The 13696-nt window shown below is 41.3% G+C and overlaps 2 protein-coding genes across 3 annotated transcripts; both read right to left on the bottom strand.

Moving 5' to 3' along the window:
- Positions 1-1315: 1315 nt before the first annotated feature.
- On the bottom strand, positions 1316-3317 carry LOC125596116 (outer mitochondrial transmembrane helix translocase-like). Of its 2 annotated transcripts, XR_007330839.1 has the most exons (3): positions 2577-3317; positions 2035-2475; positions 1316-1551 (listed from the first exon to the last, which is right to left on the bottom strand). XR_007330839.1 is itself a non-coding variant. In XM_048771396.1 (2 exons), exons 1-2 carry the CDS (start codon positions 2677-2679, stop codon positions 2180-2182), a joined length of 399 nt encoding a protein of 132 aa, XP_048627353.1. In that variant the 5' UTR covers positions 2680-3317; the 3' UTR covers positions 1316-2179. The 2 variants fall into 2 exon arrangements, 1 of the variants encoding a protein (XP_048627353.1); XM_048771396.1 differs by having other exon boundaries at positions 1316-2475.
- Positions 3318-4668: 1351 nt separating this feature from the next.
- LOC125596114 lies at positions 4669-6620 on the bottom strand. The gene is made up of 3 exons (XM_048771395.1): positions 6537-6620; positions 5513-5731; positions 4669-5069 (listed from the first exon to the last, which is right to left on the bottom strand). The coding sequence occupies exons 1-3, from the start codon at positions 6618-6620 to the stop codon at positions 4965-4967; spliced, it is 408 nt and encodes a 135-aa protein (XP_048627352.1). The 3' UTR covers positions 4669-4964.
- Between the last annotated feature and the right edge of the window lie 7076 nt (positions 6621-13696).

Genomic DNA, 13696 nt, shown 5'->3' with positions numbered 1-13696 from the left:
AATCGTCAAGTTGTACTTTTAACAATATCCTGAAATCCAGATTTATAAAGAATTATAATTCTGTAAAAATGCAGTGTTCACTATCCGAAAATCTTAATCTTAACCAGAATTATTCAAATAACAAGTCCAACTAAGCCTTATTTGCTTTTTAGATAACAGAAGGAAGCAAATCCTAAAATTACTTGAACTCTTATTAAAAAACTTTTTTATAAAGACTTATAAATCGTCGAGTTGTACTTTTGACAATATCCTGAAATCCAGATTTATATTTTATAAAGGTCTAAAAAAATTGGAACAAATTTAACTTTTAGTAAATAACTGCATGATTAATGTTGTAGAGAGAAACTCACACACATTCTAAGACTGAATTGAACAACATTAAAGAGTTGACGAAGTTGGTTGTTTAGAACATATTCATATAAATTGTTTTTATAAATATTTTATAAACTCTTATAAATTATTTACATACCTTTATAAACCCTAGAAAATTATTTTATTAACTCTTATAACTTGTTTAATAAGCTTTTCTAAATAGTTATAGACTCTTATAATTGATTTAATATCTCCAATTGATTTCTAAACCTGTATATACCTCTATAAACCTTATAAATTATATACATACCCCTTATAAATGATTTATAAACTTTTATAATTTTTGTAATAAACATTTATAAATAGTATATATACTTTATAAATTGTTTTATAAGCCTTTATAGATGTTTTATAGACTCTTACAAATAATTTGTAAACCTTTATAAAAGGTTTATAATATTTATAAATTGTTTTTAATAAAATTTTATAAATGATTTATAAACTCTTATTTATTATTTTTTATGTCCTTATAAAGATTATTTTAAAAGTCTTTATAAATTGTTATAGCCTCTTATAAATGATTTAAGAGACTTTCTAAGTGATTCATAAACCAATAAACCTTATAAATTGTATGCATATCCCTTATAAATTGTTTATAAACTTTCATAACATTTTTATAAACAATTATAAATGGTTTATAGACTTTATTAATTGTTTTATAAACCTTTATAAAAATATTATAAACTTTACAAATTGTTTTATAAACTTTTATAAATGATTTATAAACTCTTGTTTGCTCTTCATCTTTCTTTTGCTCTTCATTTTTATCTTCTTTCATGTGTTATTGTCTTATATCATACGTTGCAAAATGTAAATTCACAAATCCTTGTTCCCATTAGCTTTTCTTCATTTTATATCCTTGTTGAACTGTCAAGATCCATGTTATCAAGATCAGGAGGTGTTGGGTTCACGAAATGTTTGTATTCCTCAGGGAATCCAAACATTGTATTAACCACAAGATGTAACAAAGAATAAACAACGTTTTATAAGTCTCTACAAATCTCTAATTTTTAATTTTATAAACTCCTATAAAACTACATTTATAATATTTTATATACACTTCACATTATTGACAAAGACACCGATTGGATAATCACTTTTGGATTGTCTACTGATTCTGTTCCAACTTCATAAATCCTCAGAGGCAATCTCAAAGATGTGCAATTCATTGCTATCTAACTGCAAGATGAAATAAAAAGATGATGTTAACTTTTAATCATGGTCTAAAAATACCTTATCCAATCATAATGTTTATGTATTTCGATAACAGCCTTACAAAGAATATATGATAATAAAAGACGAGACTTTTCAAATTCACACATTTATATGTTTTTTATAGACATATATGATCAACTCGTGTTTACAACCTTTATTTATAAAACCTTGTATTGCATTGAGTTGTACTATCGACAATATCCTAAGCCCCAAATTTATAAGAGGTTATAATTCTTTAAAATGCAATGTTCACTATCCGAAAATCTTTCTCCTAACTAAAACTATTCAAATGACAAGTCTAAATCAACCTTATTTGTTTTTTGGATAACAGAGGAACGAAAATCCTAAAATTACTTGAACCCAGATTTATAAAGGTTTATAATTTTTCGAAAATTCAATGTTTACTATTGAAACTCTTTTCCTTAGATCGACATGTTCTAAGCCTACCTTCGTTGACTTTCTTCGAACAAAAAAAAATACACAAAGTAGCTGCTTCCACCTCATCTGGTTCCCTTGACCATCTCAATCCACAATACTCGCCTGCTGCAACTTGCGTCGTCTTCGACGTAGCAAGAACTTTCTCCAAATCCAACTATGACAATGGCCTAGGTACCTGACAAACAAAATGATAGAAACTCACAACATCAACACTTGCTAATTTGGTGAATGCAGCAGCATTAGACATTTTCATATGAAACTTAGAGGACATGGTCTCCATTTTCATATCGGGCTCCACCCTCTCTCCCTTCAGCGTCACTTTCAATATCTCAGCTCTCTCCTTACGTTCAGGCATTCCAATCTTAAAGGCTTGAGGAAGACGCCTCATTATTGGTTCATCAAACTCTGATGGTCTGTTTGTTGCAGCAAGTACCATCACCCTCGTATATGCTACAAAGCAACCATTATACTCATTTAAAAACTACTGTATCCAAGTAGAGCATGCTCTAGACTGCACTAGAGTGATCTGAAAGGTGAAGGATGCAAATTACGATCAGTAGAAAACCCATCCCATAAAGCCATAAACTTAGTCTTCATGTTTGCCATGGCTTCGTAATCTGTGACTTTTGTACCTGTGACTTTTGTTTCATGCATCTTTTTTCTTCACTTATAAATCATTGAGTTGTATTTATCAACAATCTCATGAAACCCAGATTTATAAGGGATTATAATTAAATATTATTCAGTTTTCACTATCGTAAATTATCTCTTCCTTAATATGCAGTTTTCACTATCGGAAAATCTCTTTCTTAGCCGGAACCATTCAGATCAATCTTAATATGACTTCAAAACCAGATTTAAGTTTTCAAATACTCAATGTTTTCACTCTCAACGTTTCACTATCAAATCAGTTTCTCTTAGATCGACCTCTTTAAATGAGATATCTAAGAGAACCTTGTTTAATTTTTCGATAAGAGAAAGCACACAATCGAATCAAACAAAAATACAGAAATTAGAGAACAAACAAATACAGAAATTAGAGACATACAAGTTGTGAATCACGTATACGAGTCGACATCTTGGAGATTTTGAATCGATTTCGTCGCCAAAAGTCTACGGTGAGAGAGAGATCGACGGTGAGAGAGACACGCCGGAAACTAGACGGTGAGAGAGAGGCGCCAGAAGGAGAGAGAGACGACAGTGACTCGATGGTGAGAGAGAGACGACGGGGACTTGGGGAGAGGGAGAGAAACCGATAGTGGAGAAGAAGATAAGGTAAGGGTATTATTGTCTTTTGCTCATTAATGAAAGTGGTATTTCTGAAAATGTCCTTAGACTTATGGTAAAGTTGAAAAGTGGTATCCCACAAAGTGTAAAAGTAAAATTTCCCCTTTTAAAATCAGGTGTTATTCAATAATAGTAATTTGTTTGAAGATTTGATTTAAAATTAGATTTGAATGGATTTATGAATGATTTTAAGTTAAAAATACAAAGGAGCAAATATTGAGTTGAACCTTGATATTTTGACAAATCTGTATTATTGTACGTAGCTGCTCCTGTTTTAAATCTTGCTTCTTAAAGCAGTTAATCAGTGTCTATCTTTAATCATTGAACTTATGATTATCAGGACATAAACGAACTGATATAGAGAGTTTATTTGAACAATGTTAGCCGCAGCCAGTTACAAAGACGTTTGTTTTCTGTGTCCATGTAAAGCTAATGAGAACTTAAATGCTACAGTATGGTCCCTTCTATGCATCACATGGCTTTAACAGTTTCTTGTCTGGAACATCCCACATACCCAATCTTTATCCCTTTAGGGTTAGTCTATTTTGTATATACAGAGTGGAGGTTAATTCACTTTCATACGAAGATACAACTTGTATATAATGAGGTAAACAGTGATATAAGAAGCTGTAGGCACTATCTGGGATATTAACATGTTATCATTATGGTATCTCTACTTAACTATTTGGCTGATTTATGATAATCCAGTTATTTTGATTTTGAAATCTATATCATTGATTCTGAAATCTAATTATTTGACTTTAAAATCTATGTATTTATCAAAAATTTCTAAATCCAAGAAAGAATCCTAAATTCATTAAAATACTACAACCAATAACCTCCACTTAATAATCATTTAGTGATTCTTACTTTAAAAATAAAATAAAATATTTTAATTATGTAAAAATAATTTAAAATACAACAATACAGTATATTTGTGTTTAGTTACAAATTTGAACTAATTAATAATAATGATTGAATTGTATTATAAAATGAAACATAGTAAAATATGTATATTAAATATTTGGTGTGACGAATAAAGGCGTCAAAATGGGATAATCCATGAGTTGTTTATAGCATGAGTTACATTCTGAATTTGTCTTACATTCAGAGACACATTCAACATTTGATGCACTTTTCTTTGGCATTTGCTATTTGATCAGACAATAATGCCCTTGATGAGAGCTTTGTTATTAATTTCAGCCTCATTTATTTATCTGTTTTTATCTCAAATATTAATAAATATAAATAAATAAATTTGATGTAATAAATTTTAACTTTTCATCATGTACATTTTGACATCCATTTATATATACTTTAGAAATTTTAAAATAAAAACATAGAAAATGTTTTTATAATTAAAATATTATAGATAGTATTAGATGAATAAGTCATTTACAAAAAAAATATAAATGAATGAATTGTGGACAACGAAAATGTGGACATAATTTTATAAAAATGAGGATCAAATTTCATCAAATACATGAATTTATAGTTTGTGTTCGATATAGGAAAGGTAAGAAAGATAATCTTCTTTGTCGATAGAATCTCTCAGGTTGAAGCCACCCACTAGTTCCTAGAGATCTGTTCAAACATCCACACATTCCCAGAGATTTGTTCAACCATCCACGCTCCAGCTATCCACACACCACTTATTCATGCAACCCCCATCCACAAGCTATCCGTCCACATGTTTTGCAGATCTGGAATATGAAATCGTAACTTTGCAGATCTGGATTTTGAAATCCACAACAACACTAAGAAACCAACAAAACGGGAATCGATTAAAAAGATTTAAAAGATCAGACAAATTCGGAGAATCTAGGATTTAGAAGATCAGAAGGTTAAACTACCTTCTTCCTTTTCTACATCTTTTCATTTTTCTTACAAGCTGTAGTCTTTCAGTTTGCTTTTTTTTTTCCTTTTGTAGGAGAGAAAAAAAGAAGTGATAGAATCATTGGAAGATGAAATTTGAATAAAGTCAATTTGAAAGAATGAGAGAGACAAAAAAGTAAAAAAATGTTAATGTACATAATTTTTTAATTAGTGAGTTTTTGGTCTTTTTAACACTAGAAAGTGTTTTACGAGCACATTGTGTTTTGCAGTGTAATTGATAAGACAAAATGTGCCTCCAAATGTAAAAAAATTAATAATCCATAGCTTTAAAGTCTTTGTGAAAGGCGTTCCTTTTTTAACTTACCATGGTAGAAACATTCCAACACTTTAGAAACAGATGAAACGAAACCATACGAAAGGGATCAAGCACAACAACTTTGTCACCGTACTTATCCGCAGATGATCTCCATATATCAGGAACAGCCTTCCATTCATTAGATCTCAAATCAGTAGCAGCATCATCCCCTGGTATTGATGAGCGTTCTAAGAACGGTGAACAACGCCTTAGCTCCTTCTCCCGAACCTGTGAGAATAATACACAGATTATGATGTTACAGATTCATTCAAAAAAGCTGATAACACTGGGAACAACCGAACTAAGACAAGTCAAGAATTCAGGGATCAAGCTCTGGTGAACAAAAAGCGATATAGCTGTCGTTAGACCTAAATTAGTCTGGTTTAGTGCAACCTATAAAGTTGACAACCCAAAAGTCAACCCTCAGAAAGACAAACGCATACAACAATCTTAGCAACCAATAAGGCCAACAAAAGATCATACGTACGTCCTTTCTATCACCCTTTAGCACACATAAGAACTTAAATAAATCTAAGCAAGTCTCGTGAGTATTTCTCCAAGACTCCAACCAAACTAAAGTCCAAAAGCTACAAATCTCAGATTCGCTTTGCAAGAGCAGCTACAAAAACTTTGAAGAGACGTTGTAACGATTTAAAGAGTCAAGTGTACTTGCCTTAATAAACGAGAGCTGAGCCATAATCAAAACCAAACACAGAATCAACCCAAAAACCATAAGAATGACCAAACAAAAACACCCAAAATCAAACCAAACACGGAAGCAAACAACACAGATCTGTACGTTCAACAAGTAGATCAAACGATGAGCACCTAAAAGAAATGAAGCAATCAGATTAAGATATCAAGCTTCGATTGATCTGAGATATCTTAGAGTCAATGGAGTCTCTTCTAAACTAACGAGTTCCTCGATAGATCAAAGCAAACCAGAAAATACACTTCAATCGATCATAAATCAACAAAATCAATGACCCAAAAGGCTAAATTGAAGAAAAATAGACTTTTGACTCTCCCTCACAACGAAGGTGACGTTGGGTTGGATTGGATAATCCATAAACCCATTTTGATCCAAACCAATATTATTCCAACTCACTAAACTCATTAACCCATAAAAACCATTAATCCATTAACATCCAAATTATTGATTCATTAAAACCATGGGTTGGTTTGGTTTGGATCAATCCATTCATTTAGATCCATTTTTACACCTCTAGTGATGAATAGTGTTACAAACTTGTGATCATATTCCTTACACGTCATAAACTAAGCTAGTAATCATCACTATTCACTAACAATGTAGGCTTGTTTACAAGATATTTTTATCAATGTAAAAAAGGTCATTATGATGAAGCCATGACAAGAAACTATCTGGAGGTTACAATACCCATGATTAGTGTCATTTTTATTAAATCCGTTTGATGATATTTTGTCTCGCTAGGAAAAAAAGAGAGTAAACTAATCAATTGATTATCTAATGAAAATAAAATGAGAAGATTGTAGGGGATGGATTTAATCATCCCACAAGGCCCAAGGAATAAAAGGTCCGGCCCGGACCAGGGAAAGTGATGGCTTGGGTAGTCAGCTTAAAAGGTCAGTCTCTCGGCTCGCTTCTACAGTATCTCGAGCCGAGCGACTTCGACTAAGAGGCACCCAGCTCGGCGACCGCTCGGATGAACGCGGGCCTCTCGGCCCAATAAGGAAGGCCCACGAAGACGACCTAAATTAGGTCAAGAACGACACATCAGAGGACTATATAAGGAGAAGGAAGGGGAACGAGAAGAGAATCCGAAATCATCTGACTAACACTTGGCGGCTAGATTAGGGTTTTCACCTTTGCTCCATCTTGCCGTTGTTTGTACTTTTCCGGTAGCTCCCCGAGTTACCGGCTTCTTCTCTGTCGCACTTTCTTACCTCTCTTGTAACCGACTGATTGTCTCTTCCGACCATAATAAAACGTCTTTGTTAAACCCACGTCTTCTTTACTACCGTTTTCCGATCAAACAGTAGGCGCCCACCGTGGGGCCCCTTTTAGCAAAGTAACGTTAGTACTATGGTTGTCAGCAACGACAGTTCTTCGTCAGGCGAGGAGCGCGAAGCTCTCGAGGTGATGCCGGCTCCCGAGGTAACACCTACGCCTACACCAGTAACTCCGCTACCCCCTCCTGCGTCCATGGAAACCATCTTGGCACGCCTCGCCCTGCAAGAAGCGGCGCAGAAGGCGGCGGTCGACCAAATCACAGCGATAGCAAAAATACTCGCCCCTATCGCTGCAAACGCCGAAGCTTCAACGGCGCAGTACCGTCAACACCTGTTCGCCACTGAACGAACCACCAACGTAGCACCTGCGCGGGATAACAACAACCAGAGCACCGGTAACAACAACCAGAGCGCCGGTAACGACATCAACGCAGACACCGCAAGCGAGCTAGCCGCGTTGAAACAGTCGGTCCTCGACATCAACTCAAAGATCCACCAGGTGACGACCTCGGCGCCCCAAATCGAGCACGTACTCGCGGAATCTCTTCGCACACCCTTCACGCAAAGGGTCACCGGCGTACGGCTCCAGAAGATGGAGAAACTTCGTCTTCCAACCTTCAAGGGTCTCTCCGACCCTTCTACTCATGTCACGTCCTTCAACATAGCGATGCGACGCGCAAATCTGACCGACGAAGACAAAGACGCCGGCTTTTGCCAACTCTTTGTCGAAACCCTAGAAGGACCGGCCCTTACTTGGTTCACAGGCCTCAGAGAAAACTCCGTCGATTGTTTCCACGACCTCTCGACGGCCTTCCTGAAGAATTATATCATGTTCACCAACCAAGAAACGACCGTGTCCGACTTGTGGAACCTCACTCATACCAGCGGCCAAAGCCTCCGCGACTTCATGGAGAAGTTCAAGGCTATCGTCTCGAAAGTTGATATTCCTGATCCTATCGCTGTCGAGTCTCTGATGAACACTTTGCACGTTGACTCCACGTTCCGTCAGGATCTTTACCGATACCCGACGAAATCTGTGTCTGACGCCATCGCTCGCTCGAACAACTTCATCCGCATGGAAGAAGACACAAGAGCAAAGTTTGCAAAAGAAGCAGCAGCGAAGCAGCGACCCGCCCGAACAAACGACACCCGCCCTGAGCCCCGCCAGCACTCATCCGGTGGGAACACCACTCAGAAGCGAGGCTACGTTAGCTCGGTCGCCGACGAGGAATCGCCAAAAACAGCAGCCGTCACGCGAGAGAAAGCCTGGAACCACTGGGATCGCGAGTCCGCCTCGAAGCAATCAAAGTCGTCCGAGCCAACGAGTTTAAACTCCGAGGAGCCAAAGAAATGGTGCCTTTACCACAAAAGGGATTCCCATGATACGAAAGAGTGCAAAGTCCTCATCGGGCAATTTTTCGACGGGATCACTAACGGGACAATTCAAATGCCCACCTCTCCAGCGACACCGAAAAACACCAAAAGTTGGAGTAAGAACAAGGAGAAGAAGGCACAGAAGTCTCAGCAGAACACGGCCCCCAGCGAGGAAAGAGCGAGCCCTGAGCGCACTCCTGTCAACAACGTCGGCCCCGCCAACGATTCATCCGAAGACGAACATCCGCGTCGCCGGCGACGAGTGGAAGTCATACTCTCTCACCCTTGTGACTCCTCTGACGACGACTCCTCGACAATGCAACCAGATTTACGCGACAAACTGAACAGCAAAGTCGAGCAATCTCTCACTTCCCCGACAACAGACAAAGATCTGCGCACCCTATTGAAGCGAAAGAACGCTACGAACGAACACGTAGGAAGCGCCGACCTCCGCGCGACCATCTCAAAATCCAGCGCCAGGAGAATAGGTCAAAACGGCGACCTTCGCGACCAGCTCAATTCAAAGGCCGATGACCTGCGAATCCAACTCAACCGTTCAAAAGGGTCCGATCTGCGACGACGTCTCGAATCAAAAAAGAAAAAGTCCGCAGAAACTCTTCAATTCGAGAACACAACCGATGACTTAAGGAAGCAACTCGAATCAATGCGAGCTACCCGCAATCCGCACATTAGCGTAATCATGGGAGGATCACCTCCTTGCGGCGACTCAGTTCGAGCTGTCAAAGACTACAAACGACAAGCCACCACCTCCAAGAACTGGCCGCCTCCAGTCGAAAATGATCACCAGATCACTTTTTCGGCACTGGATACCAAGGGCGTCCATACGCCACACAACGATCCTCTCCTCGTCGACCTCGACATCGGAGAATGCCTAGTCGCAAAAGTCCTTATCGACACCGGCAGCTCAGTCGATCTCATCTTTCGCGACACACTCGACAAAATGGGAGTCGATTTGAGAGATATGAAGCCTTCCTCTCGCACGCTCACTGGCTTCAACGGGGCCTCGGAGCAAATGATCGGAACAATTCGTCTTCCAGTATACGCAGGTGGTATAACCCGTACCGTCAAGTTCTCCGTCATCCGAGCCAAAGCACCCTACAATGCCATCCTCGGAACACCATGGTTGCATTCCATGAAAGCCGTTCCCTCGACGTACCATCAATGCGTCAAGTTTCCCGGCAAAGACGGAAAAACACAGACGATTCGGGGAGATCAACAAGCCGCGAGAGAACTGCTGATTGCAACCGTAAAGATGCAGCAACAGGCTTCCCTCGTCAACTCCGTCAGTAAACCACTCAGCAAGATATACCCCCAGAAGGAGGAAGTTCGCGAAGTCGCAATCGATGAATCCGACCCAACGAAAATCATCCGAGTTGGCGTCTACCTGTCCGACGACATATGTTCAAAGATCATCTCTTTCATCAAAGACAACGCTTCAACGTTCGCCTGGAAGACCTCCGACATGAAGGGATCGACCCCGCAGTTACCTCCCATGAACTGCACGTCGACCCGACTTTCAAACCCATCCGACAGAAGCGACGCAAACTCGGTCCAGAAAGATCCAAGGCAGTGAACGACGAAGTCGACCGGCTCCTCGACGCGGGTTTTATTACCGAAGTTCGATACCCTGAATGGTTAGCCAACCCGGTCGTCGTCAAGAAGAAGAACGGCAAATGGCGCATATGCGTCGATTTCACGGACCTCAACAAGGCATGCCCAAAGGATAGTTACCCACTCCCTCACATCGATCGTCTCGTCGAATCAACCGCTGGTAACGAACTCCTAACCTTCATGGACGCTTTCTCGGGCTACAACCAGATCTTGATGCATCCCGATGATCGCGAGAAGACAGCATTCATCACCGACAGAGGGACTTATTGCTACAAGGTGATGCCCTTCGGGCTAAAAAACGCCGGTGCGACTTATCAGCGACTCGTTAACCGAATGTTCGCTGATCAGCTTGGCAACACCATGGAAGTGTACATCGACGATATGTTGGTCAAATCGCTCAAGGCCGACGACCACCTAAATAACTTACGCGACTGCTTCAAGATCTTGAACGACTATGGGATGAAACTCAACCCGGCCAAATGTACCTTCGGTGTCACCTCTGGGGAATTCCTCGGCTACATCGTCACTCAGCGAGGAATCGAAGCTAACCCCAAGCAGATCTCGGCGATTCTCGACCTTCCAAGCCCGAAAAACAGCCGCGAAGTGCAGCGACTAACGGGACGCATAGCAGCTCTCAACAGGTTCATCTCGCGATCGACCGACAAGTGTCTTCCCTTCTACGAGCTACTAAGGGGAAACAAGAGGTTCGTCTGGGATGAAAAATGCGAAGAGGCATTCAATCAACTCAAGCATTATCTCACGACCCCACCCGTGCTATCGAAGCCAGAAGCCGGCGACACACTATCTCTCTACATCGCCGTCACATCCTCCGCCGTCAGCAGCGTATTGATTCGAGAAGATAGGGGAGAACAGAAACCAATCTTTTACACAAGTAAAAGAATGACGGAGCCTGAGACGAGATATCCAACACTCGAAAAGATGGCCCTAGCTGTCGTCACCTCGGCAAGAAAACTGCGACCCTACTTCCAGTCGCACACGATCGAAGTACTGTCCAACCAACCACTCAGAACGGTTATGCAAAATACTAACCAATCGGGGCGGTTGACCAAATGGGCGATGGAGCTGAGCGAACATGACATCGTATACAAGAATCGCACAGCAGCAAAGTCACAAGTCCTTGCCGACTTCTTGATCGAGTTGACGCCAGAGCTGGAGCAAGACCTCATCCTACCAAGTGTAAACTGGATCCTCCACGTCGACGGTTCATCCACGAGTAAAGGATCAGGAGCAGGAGTGCAATTGCAATCACCAACAGGAGAACTCATTCGGCAGTCATTCAGTTTCGTTTTGCGGCATCAAACAACGAAGCTGAGTACGAATCCCTCATCGCGGGGCTCCGTCTCGCCAAGGCGGTGAAAGCCAAACGAATCAGCGCTTACTGCGACTCTCAACTCGTCGTAAGCCAATACCTCGGTGATTACGACGTCCGCAACGAAAGGATGGACGCCTACCTCAAACTCGTCCAGGACCTTACGCGAGACTTCGAGTTCTTCGAACTCACGAAGGTTCCTCGCGGAGAAAATGTTTGTGCCGACGCCCTCGCCGCTCTGGGGAGCAAGCTACACGACCAAGTCAAAAGGACAATCCCGATCCACAAAATCGAGAAACCAAGCATCGACACGAAGGCAGAACAGGAAGCGATAATAGCAGTGATCAACGACGCAATGGACATCGACGAAGCGGAGTCTCCCTCGCAAGATGATCACCCAATAGATTGGCGCAAGGAACTCATCGATTACCTCGCGGAAGGTTTACTGCCCGTCGAGAAATGGGACGCCCGGCGACTGAAACGACGCAGCACACACTACGTCGTCATGGATGGGGAACTATACCGATGGACTGCAACAAAGGTACTACTCAAATGTATCGCCGGCGAAGAAACGAGACTCGTCATGGCCGAAACACACGAAGGAGCAGCCGGCAACCATTCAGGCGGGCGAGCTCTCGCACTAAAATTTAAAAACCTCGGATTCTACTGGCCAACCATGAACGCCGACTGCGAGACATACGCGCGCAAATGCGATAAGTGCCAGCGCCACGCCAAAACCATACACAGCCCAACGGAGTTTCTCCACACCTTGACTGCTCCATACCCATTTATGCGATGGGGAATGGACATCATTGGTCCGATGCCGGCATCTCGGCAAAAGAAGTTCATCCTGGTCCTCACTGATTACTTCACAAAATGGGTTGAAGCCGAAGCCTATGCCAGCATAACCGACAAGGAGGTACAAAACTTCGTCTGGAAAAACATAATCTGCCGACACGGGCTCCCATACGAGATAATCACGGACAACGGTTCGCAATTCATCTCGCATCATTTCAAGGGCTTCTGCGACAGATGGCGCATCCGACTCAACATGTCGACGCCGAGAAACCCGCAAAGTAATGGTCAAGCCGAATCGACGAACAAGACCATCATAGACGGTCTGAAGAAACGACTCGACTTAAAGAAAGGTTGCTGGGCAGACGAACTAGATGGTGTCCTGTGGTCCCACAGAACCACTCCTCGCGGAGCGACAAAGACTACACCCTTCTCAATGGCCTACGGCGTCGAGGCAATGGCTCCCGCAGAAGTGAACGTGACGAGTCTGCGCCGATCGCGAATGCCACAGAACGCCGAACTCAACCGCGACATGCTCCTCGACGCCTCGACGACATCGAGGAAAAGCGCGACCAAGCGTTACTCCGTATCCAGAATTACCAACATCAAATCGAGAGCTATTACAACAAAAAGGTCAAGTCGCGTCCTCTCGAAATGGGCAACCTTGTCTTAAGAAAGGTCTTCGAAAACACTAAGGAGTGGAAAGCCGGCAAGCTCGGAGCCAACTGGGAAGGACCATACAAGATAGTCGAAGTCATCAAGCCAGGAGTATACCGCCTCGAGACTTCAACAGGCGAAGCAGTACCGAGAGCCTGGAACTCCAAACATCTCCGCCTCTTCCATCCTTAATCAAGGCAAACACCAACCCGAGTAAATGCGCCCAAAGGCCACTTTTACTCGCAATCTAGGAAACGAGTAAATGCGCCCAAAGGCCACTTTTACTCGCAAAAAAAAAAAAAAAAAAAGAATCGAGTAAATGCGCCCCAAAGGCCACTTTTACTCGCAAAAAAAGAATCGAGTAAATGCGCCCAAAGGCCACTTTTACTCGCAATCTAAGAACTACGAATGGC

Source organism: Brassica napus, unplaced genomic scaffold (assembly GCF_020379485.1).
Source record: "Brassica napus cultivar Da-Ae unplaced genomic scaffold, Da-Ae ScsIHWf_1139;HRSCAF=1618, whole genome shotgun sequence".
In the NCBI taxonomy this organism is placed as follows: Eukaryota; Viridiplantae; Streptophyta; class Magnoliopsida; order Brassicales; family Brassicaceae; genus Brassica; species Brassica napus.
This window is presented reverse-complemented; position numbering and strand designations above follow the sequence as displayed.